This window comes from Taeniopygia guttata, chromosome 2 (assembly GCF_048771995.1).
Source record: "Taeniopygia guttata chromosome 2, bTaeGut7.mat, whole genome shotgun sequence".
NCBI classification, from domain to species: Eukaryota; Metazoa; Chordata; class Aves; order Passeriformes; family Estrildidae; genus Taeniopygia; species Taeniopygia guttata.
In genome coordinates, this window is record NC_133026.1 from 17,865,021 (window position 1) to 17,887,258 (window position 22,238).

The 22,238-nt window shown below is 37.9% G+C and overlaps 1 protein-coding gene across 21 annotated transcripts in view; it reads right to left on the reverse strand.

Moving 5' to 3' along the window:
* KIAA1217 (KIAA1217 ortholog) overlaps window positions 1–22,238 on the reverse strand; it is a 355,093-nt gene that overhangs the window by 215,814 nt on the left and 117,041 nt on the right. For 2 of the 21 annotated variants that reach the window (XR_012054474.1, XM_072925440.1), the window contains exon 1: window positions 10,596–13,148. The exons of 7 other annotated variants lie outside the window; for them this stretch is intronic. Coding sequence is in view for 13 of the 14 variants with exons in the window: in XM_072925440.1 (XP_072781541.1) it covers window positions 10,596–10,815 (220 nt within the window). In the remaining variant the exon portion in view is untranslated. Of the gene's footprint in view, window positions 1–10,595; window positions 13,149–22,238 lie in introns of those variants that run through there. 12 more of the 21 variants (XM_041714203.2, XM_072925447.1, XM_072925426.1 and 9 more) reach the window with 11 other exon arrangements.

Genomic DNA, 22,238 nt, shown 5'->3' on the forward strand with positions numbered 1-22,238 from the left:
GCTTTTTTAATGATGCGAGAATATCTAGTACCATCAGCTGGCTGCATTTCCTTATTGCTACAGAATACAATGTGCCTCCTGGAGAGATAAGGACACTTGGGTAAACTTCCTCTCATATCTCTGCAGAACAGTGTCTGACAAACTACTGAATGCCTGGGCTCACTGGCCACACATCCTATCAGCATCATTTTAAAAATGGTCAGTAACTATTGGATTTGGCTTTCAAACATGTAATATGACACGACTTCTGCTTGAGAGTTGACATTTTATCAGATTTATTGTATGAAATAAATAGATATATGTTCTATAGGATATAAAGATATGAGCTGTTGCAAGTAGCACAGAACAGCTCCAACTGTCAGGAATGTCAATGTACTGATAAGCATTACAGAACTTTTTGAGGAAGATAAAAACCAACTGGTGTTAGTACTGTGAGCTTAAACATGCTGAAGAGTGAAAATTAAGGCTGCACCTGCTCTTTTCTACCAATATTTTTACAGAGGACTTGGAAAAATCTCTATTGTGTCATCTGGAATAAAGCCTGTGCTTATGGACAGAACAGACACTAAAGGAAAATCAGCGCTTTTAGCTGTAACTTGTCATTTAAAATTTAACTCCTGTTTTACTATTGAGAGGAAAATACAGAAACCATTATTAAACTGGTACTGTAGTTCACATCAGTGTATCTTGAGGGGTCAGCTGTGAGGGAGCAATGTTCTCTACTATGCACTAGGGAAGCAGACTGGAGCCTCACAGATTTTTCTCCTAAAGCTTTTGGCTTTGCACTGGTGGAAATTTCCTTCTTTCAACAAAACATGATTTTGTGAATTTTCAGTGATTAGCTGACTAAAAAAGAAATTAAAAGGCAGTCCATTTTTGACTTGAAAAATTACAGTTTTCATTCAAGGCTGAACAGGAATTACTAAATACAGAAGATGACTACAGGCCACCATTTTTATCTCTGGATGCATAGTTTAGATTTAGCACATGAGTAAAAGGAGAACTCAAGGCTATCGCCATTGGTATTCAGTCCTTGAAACAGGAGGATGTTGCTAAATGAAGCTCCTTGATGATTTCAGGGAGTAGCTCCATGGCATCCAGGATGAGACGGCAACTCCTAACACCCCCAGAACAAGCAACAACATCAGCATTAATGTTAGAGGAGGTCATGTCAGTAAGGTACCCAAGGGGATTTCATGCAACTAGGAACACCACTGAAATATTTAATTTACACTCCATTAAAATAACTTGCCAGTCAAGCAGGAAGGAATTGTTTTGTCTGCTACAAACGATGCAGCTAACAAGCAGCAGCTGCCCTGATGCTGTGTATCATTATTCCCTAATTTCACCAGTTGTGAAGACAAAGATTGCAGTGGGTTACTTACAATGAGTCTCTACAACTCCATCATAATTTTATAGCAAAGACTAGTTTGTAAGAATGTGGAAAACAAAGAAACAAAATATTACATAAGTTAAGCTCCTCTTTGCTGTTTGTTTGTTTTTTGATTTTTTTTTTTAATATTAGGACATAGTGGCATCTGTACAAAAGGATCTTTCATGAAAAAATACTGTATGGTTGATCAGCCTCTTAGTTCCTTTAAAAATGCAGAATCAGGTTACTTGGCACAAGTATTGTTTGCACCTCTATTTACTTTACATGCAGTGATACACACCAGTTTGATGATATTAAAAAGAAACCCCAACCAAACAATGCACTATAAACCAACACTTTGTCATCAGCAAGTAAGTTCTAGTTACGCTTTTGTCCTACTTAAAACTATCTCCAGAGCAGCTAATTCCAGTCTGATATTTACTCAGCAATAACTACACTTTCTATGTCTCCCAGAAATCCCCTGGGAGCTGCAGACGGAGGACTTGTGTAGAGGTGCACACGTGCACTTGCACAAGCATTACAAAGGATGCTCTGGTGCCAGAACCTATTTAAACCATCATTAAAGGCAGAAGAATTTTAACTGTTTGCTTAATCTGGAAGGACTTCTGAAGCTGTGTAGAGATAGGTTTCCATGTTAGTAGTCTGATTTGCCTAAAAGCTGCAGCTTTGCCCCACACCAAGGCTCTTGCCCAGCCATGGGGCATGCAAACCATTGCAGAACACAGGCCTGTGGGCTACAGAGCCCTGCAAAGGAAGAGCTCAGTTAGTTCCAAGAGGTCAAGACCTCATTCAAAGTGATACTTCACTTATGGTAATATGAGAGGTAATTCAGCACACAGATAAACTGAATCTTGTAAGTGCATACACTATGTAAGAATGGGAAACACAGAAAGGTGGTGAAAGAGCCTCAGATAATGACAAACAGCGGGCACAGTTTCAGTAGGAAAAGCAAACTGCACAATGAGATGTGCAGGCTGGAAAACAGCCAAGTGTAACATGTGAGTTTGCATGGCTAGTGCATGAACTGAGTGCATGATTTTAACGTTGCCTGCAAAGTCCAGCATGTGAATGAGGTCATTTATCGCATGATAAAGGCTTCAAGGCTTCATTGAAAAATCTGGGCCACAAAATAGTGACTTCCAGGTCAGCATAAAATGTGTTTAAGGGAAGCTAGATGTTGGTCTCAAACTGCTGGATTAATTTTAACACCTCCGGGTGCTATTTGATCACCCTCACTAATGATATGCTTAGTATTTATCCTCTGCCCTAATGAAACTGATACATGAGAGAGAAAGAGGTTGTAATCTCCTGGCTCTGGCAGCCATATGGGTATGGGGAGAGAGGGACCATCTTTAGACAGGCAGAGCCTCATTGGCAGAAGATACATTTGCAGCCTCAAAAGAAGGTGATGCACCTTTCAGGTGACAGCCAAGATGCAGCACAGCTCTCTGTAAAGCTTGCATGTTAGCCAGGCAGTGCCTGCACCTCACACAGCAGGGCTACACTTACACCTTCTCTGACTAAACCTCTTTTCCCATGTCTTCTAACAAGGGGTGCCTAGAAAGTTTAATTTCAAACAATTAATGAAGTCTGTCTATGCCACATCTAGATGCTGCAGATGAATCTGCCTAATGGAAGATTAAAGGCTGAGGAGAGGTCTCCAAAGTTTTCACTGCAAGGGAAGTTACTTATTTGCTGACGCTGCAGCAAGGGTCTTAGCATGTTCACAAACTCAAAGTATGAGTCTCAAGATAAATTTTATCTAGGGCAGGACACAACCTCAACCTATGTCAGCAAGAGATGGCCATCATAAAACTTATTTTCCAGTAATAGTACAACTTTGCCTGTTCTTAAATGTCTGGATACTAATATCCTGGATATGTTCAGTCAGCTAGCTGTGCATTCCAGATGTTTCAATTTTTCATGTGTTTGCAGCTTTGCCTTTTTTGTTTTTTTAAGCAGAATAACTGGTTCATGACTGGGCCCGGAACAGTTTGCCTTTCCTTAAAATGAACAGCAGGCCTGGGTGACTAGTTATTGCATAGTGCCTTAGGTAGACAGAGGAAGGGCAAAGAAAAGATGGATCCATTACTGAATGGGAAAAGACAGTTTTAAACAAATGGTGTGGGGAAAGCAGAATTTTGAATGCCTTTCTCATATCAGACTTCAAGAGGAGGGTCAGCTGTGACCATGTGTCTTCCATAATTAATACCAGCAAAAAAAATCTAAAAAGGAAAGGAATGAAACCAGACAGTGTGCTGGGATCTTATGAATCTCATCCTAGGGCACTACAAGGACTAACAGATGGATATTTCTGCATTCTTAATATTTACCTGAATTCACTCAGGATGGATGAAATACCAGAAGATTTGGAAAGAGCTGATGTTGTGTCTACACTTTTAATACTAGAAATGATTCAGGAATTAAGATCAGCTAGAATGATTGTGTTTCTGGGTCAGGGGAAAGCCCTCAATGCCTAAAGTTAGACGATGATTAGCAGCAAAAATGGCTCTAGGAGTTAATCAGAAGCTTAAAACATTACCATGCCATTGTGCAAACAAACCTGTACTTGCACTAGGATTTATAAACAGTTATCCACAATAATTGTAACATAATCCTTCCACTGCATTGAGTGAGGGAGCACCATGTCCAGCTTTGAAAATCCCATTTCAGAGGACAATGTTAGCTAACCTGAAAATTAAAGGAAGTTTGAGCTATCACTTAATTAGCAGACAAGAATAACAACAGATAGAGATAGGAGCTGAATTTCAGCCTAGAAGGACACTACAGTCCATCCACCAAAAAGAAAAGATGCACAAGCTTATCAAGTACATGTTAAATAGATAAGCATTGCTATTTCTTTTCACTGTATTTCAGTGATGCTCTTTCCATTTCCAGTCAAAAACCTCTCATCTGTAGAAAAACTTCTGTCTTGACATCATACAAATAAACTAACACAGAACTCACAAGTAACTTTTTAACCTACTAGAATATCCACAACATTAAATACATGGATAAATCTGAAAGTCATACTTTCAATTCAAAACACACTAGCTCTTGTTTTGATAAAAGGGTACGCTCAAAAACTATACACCCTGTATTATTAGGGTCACTTCTGGATAGGAAAAAAAACTGTTTCACAGAAACAGTCAGGCTTGAGGGGATTTTGACTGTAGGACCAATATTTCTGAGCCTTCTCATTCAAATTTTGCTAAATTAGTTCAGATTTGTGTGGTACTGTTTGTCTGACACCTACTGAAATCTCTAATACTGAAATACTATGGTTCCAATTAAGTCATGTTACTTAGGTGACATTCTTACACTGTTACAGATTTTGTATACACATGAAAAGTTATATACTCTGTATAAAATGCATACCTACATCCTAAAGATGTGAAAGTGATATTGATATGTTGCTTTACAGAGCAAGAATCCAGTGAGGAACATTTGAATACCTATAATCTGTGACATCTATTAGTTCCCTTAATTTAATCTAGACTTCAAAACTTCCGACAGATTTTAAAAATACATAATTTAAGGAAAAATGAACATTCAAAAATTATTAAAATAATTACTTAATTTCCCCCAAAATTGTAACCTCTCCAAAATTCCTTCATCTATATAGTTTAAGCTTTTTTAGAGCTGTGGAGAGAACTGGTGAAGTTTTTGCTCATCCTTCATGCCTTAACAGCAAAACAAACAAAAGATCCTGAGCTTCCCAAGGGGATGTATAGAGCTCTCCTCCTTTTCCTGCCAGGTCCCAGAGGAAGAACTTTTAAAGTGGATATACTTTTTTCAATTGAAAAATAGTTCTGTAAGCAAGGCAACTACTGTAACTTGGTTTCCAAAGCAGCTTTTATTTTTATTTGGAATTGACTACTGACTTGGTAAACTGAATTATACTTAGGCTGCAGTATACATTCTATTTCCAAATATTGACATCAGAATTCATGCAATCTCATCCATAATCTGAATTTTCTCCACTAGTGAATTATGGGAGCTGTGAGCTCCAACCCAAGCTTGTCCCTTGGGTATGGCTTTTATGAGGTGTCACCCACATATGAACTCTCTGATGTTCAAGAGTTGAGCACACACTGCAGCTCTTTCCTGAACACAATATCAATCAGGTCTTCCTTCTCCATCTAGCCAGCAATTTTCCACAGTATTATAGAAAAATATAGACATGTACTGTTTGACAGGTAGAGAACAGCGTATCCCATACAGCTCAGTGTATACAGTATATCATAGAAATGCAGTATTATTGAGACCCTTACCTCTCCATCATAATTGCACAAATTCAGATAATGGGTAAAAAGGTTACCAATGAAAGAAAGCCTGCCAGATATATTTGACATGACCAATTTTTGGAGGAAATCATGCTTAAAAAATAGCTAAAGTATATTTTATGCTTGGGTCTGAGTCCCGATCTCACAGCAAATAAGAACAGCGGTAGGCCAATTATTCTTTACCTAAACAAATGTCCAGATATTCAGTTTTCAATAACCATAAATCCACTTTATATACTGCATAATCTTGACTGGAAGGGGGATGTTCAGCTGCCCTATTCATCCTCCAGGTGAAGTCATCCTTCAGCAGCTATAGAAATAAATGTTCATGTAGGCAATTGAAAGAATGTCTACTGTTTCATGCCTGGTCTCTGCTTCTACATTGCAACTATAAATTCCAAGAGTTATCTTAAATAATGCTCCTTTCCAGCTTGAATTTTTTGTCTAGATTTATTTTGTAATCTAATGGCCCATGTTACTTCTCTATTTCTAATACTAATATACTAAAATGAAACAATATACTCCATATATGTTATCAAAGCTATGTCTCAAGCTTTGAAATTTTGAACCATTAATTGTATTATGTTGCACATCCAATACTAACCCTAGTTTCACTATAGTTTTTCAGACTACTCTAAAAGACAAAGACAGTAAAATTAGCATTAAATTTGTGAGATAATGAACATTTTTATATACAAGTACTGTATATATAAGGTCTGTCTTCTCTGCCCTCATGAATCTAAAACAGTTGTAGAGGAAACAAAAATACTGTAGGCTAAATACTAACATTCTTTGCTTTGCTATTCTTTTAATAATGAACTTCCTTGGATGGCAAACCCCTAGTCTTACATGTGTTCTGTATTTGTAGGTACATCCCTGTCAGGAAATGCTGTGAAAGAGAAGCTCCTGACAAATAAAGTTCTCAGCCTTAAACATTCCATAGATATTACTCAAATGTCAGACAGAATAATTTCCAAACTTTGGCCATTATTCTATATCTATTTAAAAACCATAATGTTCTTGGAGGTAATTAGTAATACACATATGGGTTATATGGTCATTGGAGTTTGTAATAAAAACAAAATAGGGAAAATGTAATTTATTCCACTTTCTATGGTGCTATTATTGCTTGCTTTGCATGAAGAGACCATGGTTATGAATCCCACTATATCCCCAAAGTCCTTTGGCCCTCTTCTAATAACTAGGGATGGAACAAACAGGTTTTGTCTAGTTTTGGATCCAACTGTATATGAGATAACAAAAGGTTTAGACTAAAAGTATTGGCCTTGCATTCCAATCATCATGAACTGCAAAGTAAAGGGCAGAGGAGAAACCAGGGAGGAAACTGTAATGGAGAAAAATAGAGTGAAAAATAAAGCAAAGTGAAGCAATGTGAAGCCAAGTAATAAGGCAAATATCAGAACTCAATAAAAGGGCACAGAGAAAGGAAATTGAAAAGACAAACATTACTATGTTCTCTGCTTTTCTTGGAGGAAAGTACAGGTAACAGAAATTCATAAAGTTTTCCAATCAGTAACATATCCCAGAGGTGAAAAAAATCCTATTTTAATTGATTCAGACATGAAAGTGAAAATTAAAAGAGAAAGGTTTACCTATCTCCATTTTTATTTAAACCAGCAAATCCTTAAATATTGTTTCATTTGCAAAGAAAGTCCTTCACCAGGTGGGAAAGCCAAAACTCAGACTATCTCTGCAAGCCTATTTCCCACTCTTGACCTGAAGACCAAGCAACAAATTTTGTAGCCTGGGTCTAAGTACTCCTCATTATAAAATAAGAATTTTATCTTACTCCTTCCTTTCTCTTTTAGCAAGATGAACCTGGCATCCAGAGAAATTATGGTCAAAGTTGTCCATTAAATTCAGATGAAGAGTAACAGGTAAGTACAAGATGACCTTCTTGAGTCCTCTGCATTAGACAGTACTTCATGCAATAAAATTGCAGCTGACACTGACTTCAGTTACTGTTATGTGGTTTCAGCTCTGCAAATCAGAACTCATGGTCTCAGATTCGCACATCCAGCAACTAAACCAAAAACCAAATCCATACAGCCAGCATTCCCTTGTGAAAGCTGAAGCAGTATGTCTGTCTCTGCCACACAGACCTCAGTGGCCACTCGGACCTTTAATGGCTTTACCTGCTTTTGTCTCTGCCTCAAGCTGCCCCCTGCTAATAGAACCCAACTTCTCAGTTAACCACAACTCATCTTGCACAATGCAGGGCAAGAATCCTGTAGAAAACACCCCCAACATATAATGTAATTAAAATGAGTCATTGTGCTTTACAGTCCCATTAAAATTACAGCCACAATTTTTTATTTCCTATCTGTGATACACTGAGCTTGGTGGATTGCTGTCTGTTAGCAACACTCATGCATGTTCTCTCTTTGGTATTAATTGAAAACTTTCAAAGATACCAGAAATAGCATTGTGTTGCCCATGTAAAATTCAACAGTAAAAACTACTCCAGACAAGCCAGCTTGATCTCCTTGCACAGACCAGGCCTTTAAGGAATAGCACATACACACAACTATGAGGTTTCACTGACATGACACAAAAATGAAATTTAGTCAAACTCCTCTTCCATGTCAGGCTGTTTAGGACCCCAGTCCCCACATAACAGAGCCTCGTGCTCCCACTACTCCATTCCATCCCCTTTGATCCACCTAAAAGCCATTCCTCCTTCACCATTTTTTTTTTCTCCTCCAAGCCTCAGTCTTCTTCCCACAGGAGCTTTCTGCCTCCCCTCACTATGCTTCCTACTTTAGCCATCTCACTTAGCTTATACCTGCCCTCTGCCACCTTTTCCACTTTTCTCTTTACCACTTCAAGACCACATAACCACCTTGGCTGCTGCTCGTGCTCTCTTGTATTACTCAGCCTTGCCCCAGGGCCCTGCCTTGTGGCTTCTATGTTTCTTTTGGCTTCTGCCATATCTGCTGTCCTTCCACCACCCAGGTCTGTATCTGCTTCCCACAAAACATCTTTCAAATCACTTTGGCCAGTGTTTGGAATTTATTTGGGGTCATCCAGCCAGTCCCATTTCCAGAGAAAAAAACCCACACTCTGCATTTCCATCACCCTTATAGTATGCTCTCTTCAGAAGTATCAATATTTGTTCTTCAACGTCTCTTACAAAAACAACTCACAGTAACATCTTGCCTAAATTAAAACAACCATCCCAATGCAGAAAGCCAGTACTTAACAGGGTTTAATTCATGCTCAAGAAGGCAGTAAGTGTAATCTATAAATACTAAAAGCAAGAGCCATGTTGCAGCACTACTGATATACACTAGATTTCCCTTTTTAGAAATTTCACCTAAACTCTAAGCAGTGAGTGCAACCTTTGCTTGAAGTTGTAAAGCATTACATAGTCAAACAACATTTTGATAAAGTGAGTAAAGTGATAAAGGAACAGAGAGTGCCACAGTAATCATATCCCTTAAAAGGATACACTGTTTGTTCTGTAAATCCTGCATGATTTCCTTTTCTCAATGCACCAAATAAATGAGAAAATACAAAGGAAATAAACTGCTGTTTAAAAAACTTTAACTTGGTGAAAAACATACTGTTACAGGATTTTCTATGAAAGTTTTCAAATTTTAAAAACTTGACTGAGAAACATAATTTACTATAAAATCAATAAATATTGGTTACCAGGGCATAAGGAATTGTACATCTGGGTTTTTTTGGAATAAAGGTTTTACTTGCCTGCAATACATCTTAAGATCAAAAAGGAGTTTCCACATTACATTGCTAAATAAGCAAGAGGTTCTGTAAGTGAGACCAGTAATTTAAGCCCTCCCACCTCCAGCTTTTCTATTTGGTCTCTTCTGCCATTAATAAAGTGCTTCAAACACAGTTTCCTTTGTAGAAACAATCAGATCATCCATCTCCCTGAGTAAGACTAGGTGTCATCACTTTTCCCTTCTTTGTGAAATAATAAAAATCATACTGCAGGAAAAAAAAAATCTTTTAAACCTTATTCGGGTGGGAATAAAAACTGTGACCTTGGATGCCATGTGTGTGAAATAAAAGTAGTTTCAAGTTACAAAGGTCTATAATCTACACTTCTTTTTCCTATGGATTTAGGATGAAGGGACAGTAATTTATATTCTGTACTGAAGGGATTCTACTTCTTGTTCATATTTAACTATAAACTCTATAAAGACTACAATTAGAATAGTACTACTTTTATTTCCAGATAGAATGGCAATTTACCCTCATTTTACACCATGCAGATTAAATGGCTACTTTTAAATGCAGTTCTAAGGAGTACTGTCACAAAAACTAAGTTAAAAAGAGGCAGTGCTCTTGCAGCCCATTGCTCAACAGATCAGTGAAAGTAGATTGTAATCTTATATTATCCTCCACATTTGTTTGCATTCTGAAAGTATATAAGCCTTTCCAAATACACTTGATCTGTTTAGCTTTTATACAAGAAATAGTTGCAGCTGCCTTGTTAGGACCCACAAAGAAGAGTTTTACTTGCAGGGTTTAAAGATTCTGTGCCTGCACTGATGTCTATTTTCCCTTTATTTTTCCCTATTTATTCTTTCTCACATTCTCACACTTCAAATCATTATTTCAAATAAAGCTTCCCAATACAGTGGCACATTTAGACTGTAAAAGATTTTGATTTACCATTTTGACAGCTCAACATTTTTAGCTTGTACACAGCACCCAGCCAAAATTGAACAACAAAAATCTTTTGAGCCCTTTTATTTTCAAAACAAATGCTTTATGTGCAAGAATCTGTTGTTTGGAAACAACACACACACACATACACCCATATACCCCCCTATTATACCATAATTGATGCTTGGGGTTTATTAAAAGCACAATGATTGCAAATGCATTTGACTATTTTTTTTTTGCAGCATGAAATTACCAGTTACCTTTCAGGAAAGGAGCCCTCCGTGGCACAAGCCTTTCTGTGATTTCCACCTGCTCTTGTTGATGCTGTTTAACCAGGTTTCCTTCGCTGCCAGCTCTCAAAATCTTTTCACCTAGCCTAATTTTTCGTGATCGGCTGTTAAAATCTTCTTTCCTAGACAAAGGCGATTTAGGAGCTGTATTAGCCGACACAGGTCGAGCCAAGCGAGAGGGTTTGGACATCCTGCCTGTGCAGGAATGTACCTGCTCCAAAAGCAATCTCTAAAAAAAATCCTTCGCAGCTGACTTTCCAGCACAGAGGCTGGGGAGTTTGTGTGCGCAGCGCAGCTGGATGTGAAGTGCTGTGCTGCCAGCCTGATCAGTTTTAAACACCAAGCATTGGGTGGTCACGCAGTCTCCCAGACCTGTGGAATGCAAATGTGTGCTGGGGTAAAACAGAGGACTCTGTCCTGGTGCTGAGCCCCAGCCACGCTGTGGGGAGCAGAAGCTTTTCCAGGGACTGCCTCGAGCTCCGGGTGTGCACTGAGGAGCACCTTGGCACAAGGGGAATGCTCCACCTACGCAGGTACAGCGTGAAAAACCAGCCAGGCATGGGGTTACCTCTGCATGTGGGACCCTCCCACGCTCCCCTCCCAGCCCTCTCGCTCAAACAAACACTTTCTTGTTTCAGCAGATTTCCTCGCAGTGCGCCAAAACCACACTGCTTCACTGCTACATGGTAAATGCCTGATGTCAAGAACACATTTGTCTTTGAGTTAAGCACAGTGCAAGCTCAAATTGGATTAAATGATGCATATTCTCCTAGAACTGTATTATCTAACTCACCAAAAGAAAGGAAGGATTGACAGCAAGTATCATCTCTCTTTGAAAAATGGCCCAAATCCCTTATTATTAACTGGCATTGTTTAGGAAGCAACACTGTACAGAATATTGCCTACTATACTTTGCTATTTCAATGGTACATATATATCTAGAAAACCCCTGGCTCTTGCACACTACAGATAATCATGTTCTTTACTGACTCTCTAAAGAAAAAATTCCTGACCTCAGGCTACATTATTTCAAATCTCAGTTCCTGGGTGCTCTTCTTTGAAAATGCCCAGGCAAATCCTGCCTAACTTCCTCTGCCAGCTCCGTGCTTGTGAATGCTGCCAAGACAAAGAGCATTTGGTTACATGAAAAGAAAATTCCATTCACCGTAATTTTGGAAACAACTTCTAAAGAAAAACAACACAGTGCAAACAAAAGAAAACATCACAGCTACAGCAACAGTAAAATGCTGTATTTTAAAATGTATTTCTCAATATCCCAGGCAACCAGTATGCTGCATTTCTAATAGAATATGAGGGTCCATTTTATTTCAAAACTAGAACAAACATAAGCAAATCAATATTACACAAGCTAAAGCACTAATAGATATTTAGGAGAAATACTTAATAAGCAAAAAGTGAGCAAAACATGACTTAATTATTACAGCCATTCCTCATTTTCTGAGATGGCAATTGTACAATGCTGTAAAATATTTTTGCAAGTTATTTCTATATTGTTTCCAGGAGTCCTACATTAAATAGATAATTGTTTATGCCTTCTCTATAAAGCATGGTGTCTTTTACTTTGTTGCCCCATCAAGAATGAGCCAGATTAAATGCAATACAGCAAGCCTTGCCATGATATTATTCTGCATATTATACTATCAAGACAGAAGGAACTCTGAGTGGGAAGATTTCCACTCACAAGGAGAGATCTGAGGGGCATGAGAATAACTGGGCTCATTAGCAGTGCTCAGGCACAGCAGGTCGTGCAGAAGACAATGAAGAACAGAAACGGGTGAAATAGGATGATGAATGGAGAGTTAATCATGTAACTGGGGTAAAGAATGAGTGAAGAAGGAAGAGAAAATGTGAAACCCAGTATGTATGTGACAGCTCAGTTGTACTGAGCCTAAGAAGTACTGTCATTCCCTCTCAAGATCTTGGACTTTTTGATCAACTGTAATTTTTAATATCTTCCACTATGATTTCTCATTGCACAAGCAGAAAAAAATGCTGTATGCTTAAGAAGCATTTTTAAGCCATGATAATAATGCCTCTGACACTACAAAGACATATTTTAATTCTGCAAAACACAGAACAATTGTGAGATAAAATCAAGTCCTGAGTGACAACAAAAATAGTATTTCAGTTTTTGAATCACTACTGCTAAAGCAAAATCCAACTGAGATTGCTGTACATTACACATTCACCCAAACTAAGCATCCTTATCACATGTTGCTCGTGGAAAGAATTACCTCATCTGTGAAGGAGAATCTAACTAGATGGTGATGTTACCTGCAAGATAAAATCATTTCTAAGTGAAGAAAAGACATTGTGAATTCAAGATTTTCCTAAGGCTCTCTCTAAATGTAGCTAAAAAGATGAGGAAAGGGAGCTCCATCCATCAGCTTTTGATAGGAAAGGTCCTAAGTTGTCCATTTGGATGCTAAGGTGACACTTCTGCACTGAAAGAGAACAGCGACATCCTGGTTTTGACAAGAAAGCTTTTTTCCTCACAGCAGAGACACAGCCCTGCAGAAACGGGGTGAGTCAAACACGTTCCTCAAACACGGGAAATTCCTGGAATACTCCAGTCAAAGATGACCATTTCCAGTAATATCTCAGTGTCTGATGGCACTGTGTCATGTGAGGAGAGGCTGGGACAGCTGTGCCTGCTCAGCCTGGAGGAGGCATCTAATCCATGAACATCTGATGTGGGGATAAAAGGGGAGGGAGCTGGGCTGTTCAGCAGCAGGACAAGTGACAATGAGCACAAATTGAAACACAGGGGGGAAAAAGCATTTAAGGCTTTTTATAGAGTGAAGGTGGTCAGACACTGGCACAAGTTGAACAGGGAGGACATGAAGTCTCCATCTTTGGAGACAAGCAACACCCAGCCAGGCACAGCCCTGACCTGCCTGCTGTAGCAGAGCCTGCCTGAGCTGGGGGTTGGACTAGGCAATGTCCAGAAGTGCCTTCCCACCCCACAGAGCTTTGTCATTCTGTATTATCAAACTTATTCAGAGGCTATTTATAATCTGGAAGCTTAAATATCTTTTAATCTGTCCAACAGTAGATGTCCAACCTTTCTCCAAAGTCCCAGCAATTAAACTATCCCTTGCCTGACTGCCAATTCTGGGAGGATTTGCTTCTTCTCCACTCATTCATCCCTTTTAGCTTCCTGCAGTCTATGGCACAGTTTTCCCCAAAAAATGTTCTCTTTCTTTGTTTGTTTTAAAGGCTCTGAGATGTGAAGCTGATGATTCCAGCTATCAGCATCAAACCATTAAAAAAAAAAATCCCCCAAAAACCCAAAACACCAAATAAACTCCACCCCAAAATCCCCCCAAACCCTGAAATAAACCATTCCAGAACATAGGCTGAGGCTGCTTAGCTGCCTGTGTTTCAGGCTGGATGTAGACACAGTAAATGAGTGCATACATGGGAGTGCAGCCCAGGGCTGCTGCCAGCTCCCCATCACCCACCTGCACAGGTCCTCTCCCCCCAGCCCAGCTGCCCTGGAGGCTTGGGCTCCTCCCAGCTGTGGGGCAGGTCCTTTCCTGCCAATCCCTCCTTCTTCACCACAGGTTCTTATTGAAGTTCCCCAGGGGGCAAGTCTTTCATCAGCTCTCAGGCTTTTTGAAACCCCAAGCTACTCTTTTGAACTAAAAAGCCCAAAACAAACCCACAAAACAAAAAAATAAACAAACAAAAAATACCCCAAACAAAAAGGTCAAAATAAACCCAGCCCCTTTTCCCTCAGATTTCAGACAGCCAACTTCAGCTAGGAAGAGATATCACACTGGTGTAACTTACCATAAAGCAAAAAGCAGTTCAGTTTGTCAGGTTTTCATAAAGTGCTGTAGGAAGTTTTCTAGTGCTTTGGGTCAATGAATAAACTCCGTCACAGCCTCACACAGCAGAAATTAGTATTAAGGGACCAACAGTGCAGTCTTTGCTTTTGAATAATCACATCTATAAGTAAACAAGTAACATTTTTAGAAAGCCATACACTGTTTAAAACATTGCTCTTTTAGTTTTAAAACTAACCTCTCCTCTTTCCAGCCTAGAAAATAAATTGCTGCTGAAATATGACAACAAGAATTTGTTAAGTGTTAGCAAACAGAAGGCATTTTTACCATAGCATATTAGATAGGTTATGATACTGCTATTAACTTCAGAAATGTTTGTGCCCTCTGGGATAAAAGAACGTGACTATAGATGTTATTAATCCAAACAGATCATTTGCAAAGCTTGAAATTTCCTTTTTTGGGCAACTATGGAATTCTAGTTTACATTTGCACACAAAGAGCTAGGGAGAGGAGAGGATCCCTTGCATGTGAACCAGGAAAAATTGGGAGCTGATGCTTTACAGTTCAGGATGTGGTGTTTTCTCAGCCTACCAAATCCTCCCCCAGATTTTGGCCTGCAAGTATCTAAAGACAGAAAGGCACGTACACAGAAATATTTCAGCTTCAGCAGACTCTTTCTAAACTACTGACAGGCAACAACTGCTACACCAGTAAATGGAAGTTGCAGGTGCAGAAGTTAAAACTGCAAATTAATGAAGTCTTCTCTTTACAAAATTACGCAAGTAAGCAGATGGCATAACATTTTCAGCATGAAATGAGAAATAAATGTATAGGCACCAAAAGAACAAGATCAGTGATGAAAACAATTTCAGATGCAAGTCACTGATAGGTATGTAATGTAATAATAAAAAAAAAAAGCTTGGTGCTTCAGAGAGCTACATTTTCCAGTAACTGAAGCATGCAAAATTAGTGACAAGTTAATTTTGCAGATGTTAAAGCTTTTTTAGAACTATGTACCAGTGCTTTATTTCTCTATATATAATTTGTGAAATAGTTGCATAGTATGGAAGATGTTTCACATTCAATATATTGAGACCCATTTTAAAACATTTCTGTCCAATCTGAAGACATTATTGCTGGGAAAAGAAACCATGCAAAAGGAACCTAGTCATTCCTTCAAAGATAAGTGAACTCCTCCAACAGAAAGCAAGCTGTATTTATGGCAAGTCCTGTTACTCTTGAATATGGTCTTCAAAAGGAAAGTCTGTTAAGGATCCTGCTCCAATACAATAGCTGCCTGGAAGATTCTATAATTAAAGCAGTGTTGTCATTTATATCGGGAAATTCTGTTCCAGAGATTTACTACACAGCCATAAAAATTTAATCTCAGTTCCAAGTCTTAAAAAAACCCCAAACCTAACTCAGAAAAAAATCCTTCAGGTCTACTATGTTTCCTTTTATTCAAAATTTAGAAAATTAAACCATAGCAAAAACTTTCTTAAAGATAAAAGCATTTACAGCTGTAGAATCTAAATACCTTATTCTGCCACAAACCCAGAAATACCATCAGTAAGGGCAAAGTGAATTTTCTTTATTATTTTATCACTTCTGCATCTTATATTTTGCTTTTGTTCTAAGGCCTTCAAAGTCCTGGTTTGCCTGAGTACACAGGTCTGTGGCTTACTATTGAAGTGTTTGTAAAGACAGAACCATATCAAGGTTATGGTTTTTCTAAAGCAATACAGGTACAGCACTACTGTCCCTCACCTGGTGTCCTCAGGATGCTTTTTGACAATTGCCCTTGGTTCCCTTCCCTGCCTGAAGGGTTACAGGAGCCCAAGCACACTCAGACACAGGTAAGTGCAGATACCAAAGGGTGCACCATCTGAAGAACAAAGCAATGGGGAAAGTGTGTGAAAACACAGCCTTTCATGTTTGCAATGCTTGCCAAGATTGTTGCTAAGATTTTCAATTGATGCCAGCTCTGATAGCAGGCCCGGGTACTTCATCCTGATGAGATGAGTTAATCACTAAGTAATTCCAGACAGAACAATCAACTGTGAACAACTGTCCATGCAAGTCATCACAAATACTTTTTTTCCCCAGAATGTTACCTTTTTCTATATATAAGCCACTCACAAAAGAATACAAAATTCAAATATTTATGCCATATTTAAATTATTGCTAAACTCTAGCAAAGTATTCTGTGATTTGGCTCTTCTTGGTGTTATACTGCTTGGCTGTGATAACCAGAAGTGCTAAAATCTCTACAGTCTTGGTTCAAAGCTTTTTCGCTTGTTCTGATCTTTTAATCAAATCAAATAAGAACTTAGGCTCAATATGTTCTTAAAGGAATTCCCATTAGCTATAAATCACAGCAGATCATCGCTATTATTCCTTCATTGTTAAGTAACATGTGAATACTGCTTTCCACATCTGCAGTTATTTCACATGAGATTCTTAAAGCATTTAAAAGTGTGCACAAAATTATCTTTTGCTGAATTTATAGCATTAGTAGTTTTTCATAAAAGAGAAAAGTGTCCAACTTTCAAAGTCTCTTCTGAAATTATGTAAGTGAAACTATGAATGGCTTAGTCTTTATTATATATAAATATATAAACATATAAACATATAAACATATAAATATATAAGTATATATATATATATAAATAGGGGAGGGAGAGAAAGAATTTGTAACACTACACTGACATTTTACTCTGAAGAAAATGTTAGTTTAAAATGTTAGGTGCTAATTTGTTTTAGCATAATTGCAGCCTTCTCTAGATTTTTGAATTATAGTTTTCAAATGACCACCTCTTAATAGAAGAATAACCTTTAGAAGAGCTCTAACACATCAAAAATACAACACAGAGAGCTTAAAGCTTTACAAAAGATAAAATGTGCCTTATGGAAAATCAACCTCTCATGATGTTTTGAGTGAATTCTTAGAATGAAGAGAAGAGGAAATAGGTAGGAAGCAAGAGCAGATTGGATATGCCAGGAGACACAAACACAATCCTTGACTGACAGAATCCTGTGCATGTGGTCAAGGCACAGCTAAGTCCTTTTCATTGTTTCAACATTCCACTTTCATCATGAAGTTCTGCATCATCCACACAGGGCGGAAAAGTTGGTAAGAAAAGTAAGCACAAAATGAATGAAAGGAGAACAAACTTCAGGCATGAGGGCAATTCACTCATGTCCCACATGAAGTATTTTAACTATTCCTCATCCAGCAAGGCTCCATCAGCAGCACCTGGGTATGTGTGCTGCAGTGGCTGCTCTCATTAAGGAGGAGCAAACTACAAAGAAAAGAGGACAACGGGAAGACAATGGTCATCCTTTGAGGATGGTAGTGAGAAGGAATATCTCTGTAGGGCAGCCATAGATCAGGCAGTCTTGGCTGGACTACCACAGTCTTTTTCCACTACAGATTTGGGATGTAAAAAAAAAATCTCCACAGGTCTATGGAAAGCCAAAGGGAAGTAAGCAGATATAGAACCCTTTATAGTCAGGTATTACAACAACATTCATTTGGGAGCTTTTTTAAAAGCAAAATAATTAGTCAGCACCATCTAAACTGCAGACACACACACAGAGTGTTCCACCGATCCACTGTCTTTTCTCAGGAGTAGACCTGGGAGTGATGATTTAGTGAACCACAGAATATAAAATGTATTTTTTCACTTGTGAGGCACAATATTTTTCAGACATCCATAAATGAATATTTCAAGAAGCTAATCTGATCAGCTGTCTGTGATTTTTGTGTGGTTTTGGCCATCACAGAAAAGGAAAAAAATACTTTTTCTTCTAAGTCCTGTTTAAAATGTGCATCATCAGAGTACAGCAAGCTTTAATTTTTGCACAATTTTACTTACACAGTGCAACTTATATGATACACAAGGTTCTTTCCTGTGTGAGAATTTCAAGTGACTGGTGCTGAATTTGATCCTTTCTGTCACTTACACTGTCCTTACAGTGAGATAACAAGAAGTGCCCTATAATGTTGACTGCATGGGTTTGAGTAAACTGTCTATAAAAAGTCAGCTGGTTGATTCCTTGCTGTCTGAGCAGCTCTGGAGAGATGAACATTTTTGTTAAACAACAATAAAAAATCTGCAACTCAATTTATTGTGTTTCTGTAGCTATAGATAATAGTTCAGGTAGTCTGAATTTACCACTACTCCTCTGAAAAGCACAGCCATTGCATCCTCACCCGCTCAAGCCATCTGGAAAGATATTTCTTGGTTACAATCTGCCCATACTTATAGAGACTAAATGTTCTGAAATCTGGAGATTTTATGCAGATTACTTGATGTCCTGCTTTTCATATTTGATTATTTATTACCTTATTTATATAAATGACAACAAATGGTCTCAGTTACTAGCACTTAAGAGTGAGGAGATTGCAGTATGTAGCATGCTTTAGGAATGCAGCTACTGTTGTGTCCTTTATTTCTGGCAGATTTTGGGGTGGTATCCAGGTTACCCTGATGGATCCTCCAACCTCCATCATCAGACATTGTTCATCAGGAACACAAAGGGAAAATCTAATGCAGTGATCAAACAGCAGACAATAGCAGATGGCAATGAAGCAAAGAGATCAGAAATATTAGTCTTTCCAACCAAAAAAAATCTTGGAAATAACTAATAACCCTATCAATAAAAATAGGGGCCTATGAAGTACGTTATTAAGAACCCAAACCTGTTTTCTGAATGGAAAACTAAACTGATGACCACGCCAAGTACAATATATAAATGTAAAATCTTTAAAAAAGGTCAATAGCCATTTAAAAATAGTTTAGCACAAGCTAAAATAAAGAGAATACTTCATGACCAGCAGTTCTGCCTAGAACCATGTTACATTGGTAAAATGTTTTGAATATATATTCTCTTTCCCAAGAATCACATTATTTACTACATTCTACCAAGAAGTGTGCTCTGATCTGACTGTTTTTAATGCTATATTGGTTTGCTGTAATGACTAAAAGATGTAAAAAATGTAGAGTCTTAGTTCAAGGTTGCTTCATTTGTACTAATGCATTAATCAAATAAAGTAAAACTTTGATTTCAATATATTTCTGTTTGATCCAAAAGCGTTAAAATAAAATTGATATTACAAGGATTGCTACATAAAGAACAGGCAGGCATGTACCTAAAAACACATGCAAAGAGAGACAGAAATAAAATAGGAGAAAAGAAGAAGAAGAAGAGTAATTCCCCTCTGCTAAGACCTCCCGTGCTTTTAATGGGTACCAGTCTGCTGTCAGGGAGATTTCAGCCAGTCTGACCTGAATTCCTTCTACTGAAATGCAACCATGTTATTATATGAACCATAAAATAAACAGAATAATTCAGAAGCTATTAAAAATTAATGTTACAAATTCTGAGAGCAAGCCTTCATGATGTCCCTCATTTTAATAGTCCTTAAAATGCCTTTCAATGAAAGGGTCTGTAGGGGGAAAGACTGGAATAACTTGGATCAAAAAAATCAGGTTTCTTACCTCAATAAAGACTCCTTGAAGGGGAAATATAGGATTCCATATTTAACATTAGAATTAAATGGAGCTTTTAAATCTTTGCTGGACTTTAAAGACAAGTTTGTAAGTTATTTACTCCCATGACAAAATGAAGTTTTGCAATTCAAATAACTCCCAGATAATGTATAAAACTAAAGAAAACTACTGCCTTCTCCTTTAAATATAAAAACTCTGCAATGCTAACAGCCATAAAACATGGTGAAAATGGAGACAGTGACCATAAAAGTAGCTTTAAGCAAGTAACACTTTTCAGGTTTAAAAATGAGACCTTAATATATATTTCACATAAAGCTATGTCTTCCATTGAATAAAATAATCCCATTACCAGTCACCTGCCAAGTATGTCACATATCTTAACACTTTCAAAGAGCACTATTACATGAAAACAGAAAAAAAAAGGAAAAATATTTCTTTGCTTAACAATGTTTTGGACATTTTTAGCCTAAACTTTTCCTTCCAAGCTTCCACAGCTTTCTGCAGCACAAATTAGCCATCTTCTTCCACTAGCAGGGACTACCTCTATTTCAGTCTATTTTGCAGCTAAAAACATCACAGTCACATATCTTTTAATAACAACAATCTCATTCTAGTTATTAAAACCATGTATTTAGAGTTCTACACTCAAAGGTAATTTCACAGGTAATTCTAATTTGGTGGAACCTAACCATATGAGTCTGGTCCAGATTCAGGATTTAATCCTATAATTTTTAGGTGAACTATGACTTATTTTACAGCAACTGTTATAGCCTACATTAGCCTTGGTTCCACCTCTAGTTCAGCCACCAGACTGGTGGTTATCTACATTTATTCGATAGAGCATCAAGCTTTACTGTCCTAAATACATTACAAAGTGTGTCAAAAAGAAAGCCTTGCAGTTTGCAGCCTAATATCATCCACCAGATGCACTGGACATGTGATGGTGAGGGAACCTGGTGGAGACCAAGAGGCAATTCGGGTCAGAGAAGAGGAAAGAGATTAAGATAAAAAGGGGAGGAAATTCTGCCACCTATCACCTTTCTACTACATTAGGCATATTTTCAAGTAGGTGAGAATATATGATGATCAGTTGTTACAGAAATGGGCTGTGGAATGCAAGAAATATGTCCATCTACCTGCTCTCATGATTGCAGGGAGCTGCCCTGAGGGTTTTCTTTGTGGAGCAGCTTTGACTCCCCTTTCCAAATGCCTGACAGAGCATTAGGGAAGGGACCCCTTCATCCGTCTTTTCACTCTGCAGCACAGCCCTGAACAAGCCTCGGGGCCTGAGGAAGTCAGCATAAAATTCACTTAAATCTGTGCTCAGGTGACACACAAATGTGATCCCCTGGACCCTTTCTGACCACAGCTGTGATTACCATCCATTATTTCCAGAAAGTTTATAATTGGCTAATCTTTTTATTTTGGTTACTATGAAGAACACAAAGTCAAATTTCAACAGTGTGCTAACGGAGACATGCAATCTGCAATGCACAAATTTCAGATTTACTCTGTGAGAGGTTAAAACCACCACATCCTGAAATCTTATCTAAGCCACTTTTCTTTATAGCTAATATTATTCATTAATCAAAGGGTGTTATTTTACCAATGATTCATAAAACTGTAGTAAAATCATAAACATACCAGTTAGACTTTGGGTAACTGTGTGGTTTTACTCATCTCTGAAAAATATATACCACCAATGCAGAAAAAAACCCACTTTCCTAGCAATACAAATGATGTAGTGGCAGGTTGGAAAGATGGTGTACTTCAGGGTGATTTGTTCAGCAAAAACAACAGGTGCAGTTGGTGTTTTCCAGCCATAAATCTTCCCTTTTGCAAGCTAAAAGTAGGTTGCCAAGCCAGTGTGTACCTCTATAGATTATGTTACATAAAAGGAATTTTTTTAAGGTGCATAATTGTCACAGAAGGTTAATTTTAGATGAATGAAGAATTTAAAGAATGGTTAATTAAACCCTCAAAAAAGTATTTTATTAATTTGAGGAAGAAATGCCCATTCCACTTACAGAATAGCAATTAGGATAAAGGATAAATCAATATGTTTGCATTTGTCAATTACTGTTATTCACCAAGCAGAATCTGGAAACTTTGATAAAGCATCTTCAATTCCTTCAGTCCTTAATTACAGCTCATTACATTTTCATTAACTTCAAACTCAGTAAAAAGCAATAGAAATCTTTGATGGTACCAGTGCTGGCAGGAACATGTTAGATGCTAGAGATGTTCTTCGTTTTGTGGAAGTTACTTGTGTTTAGCCAGTTATG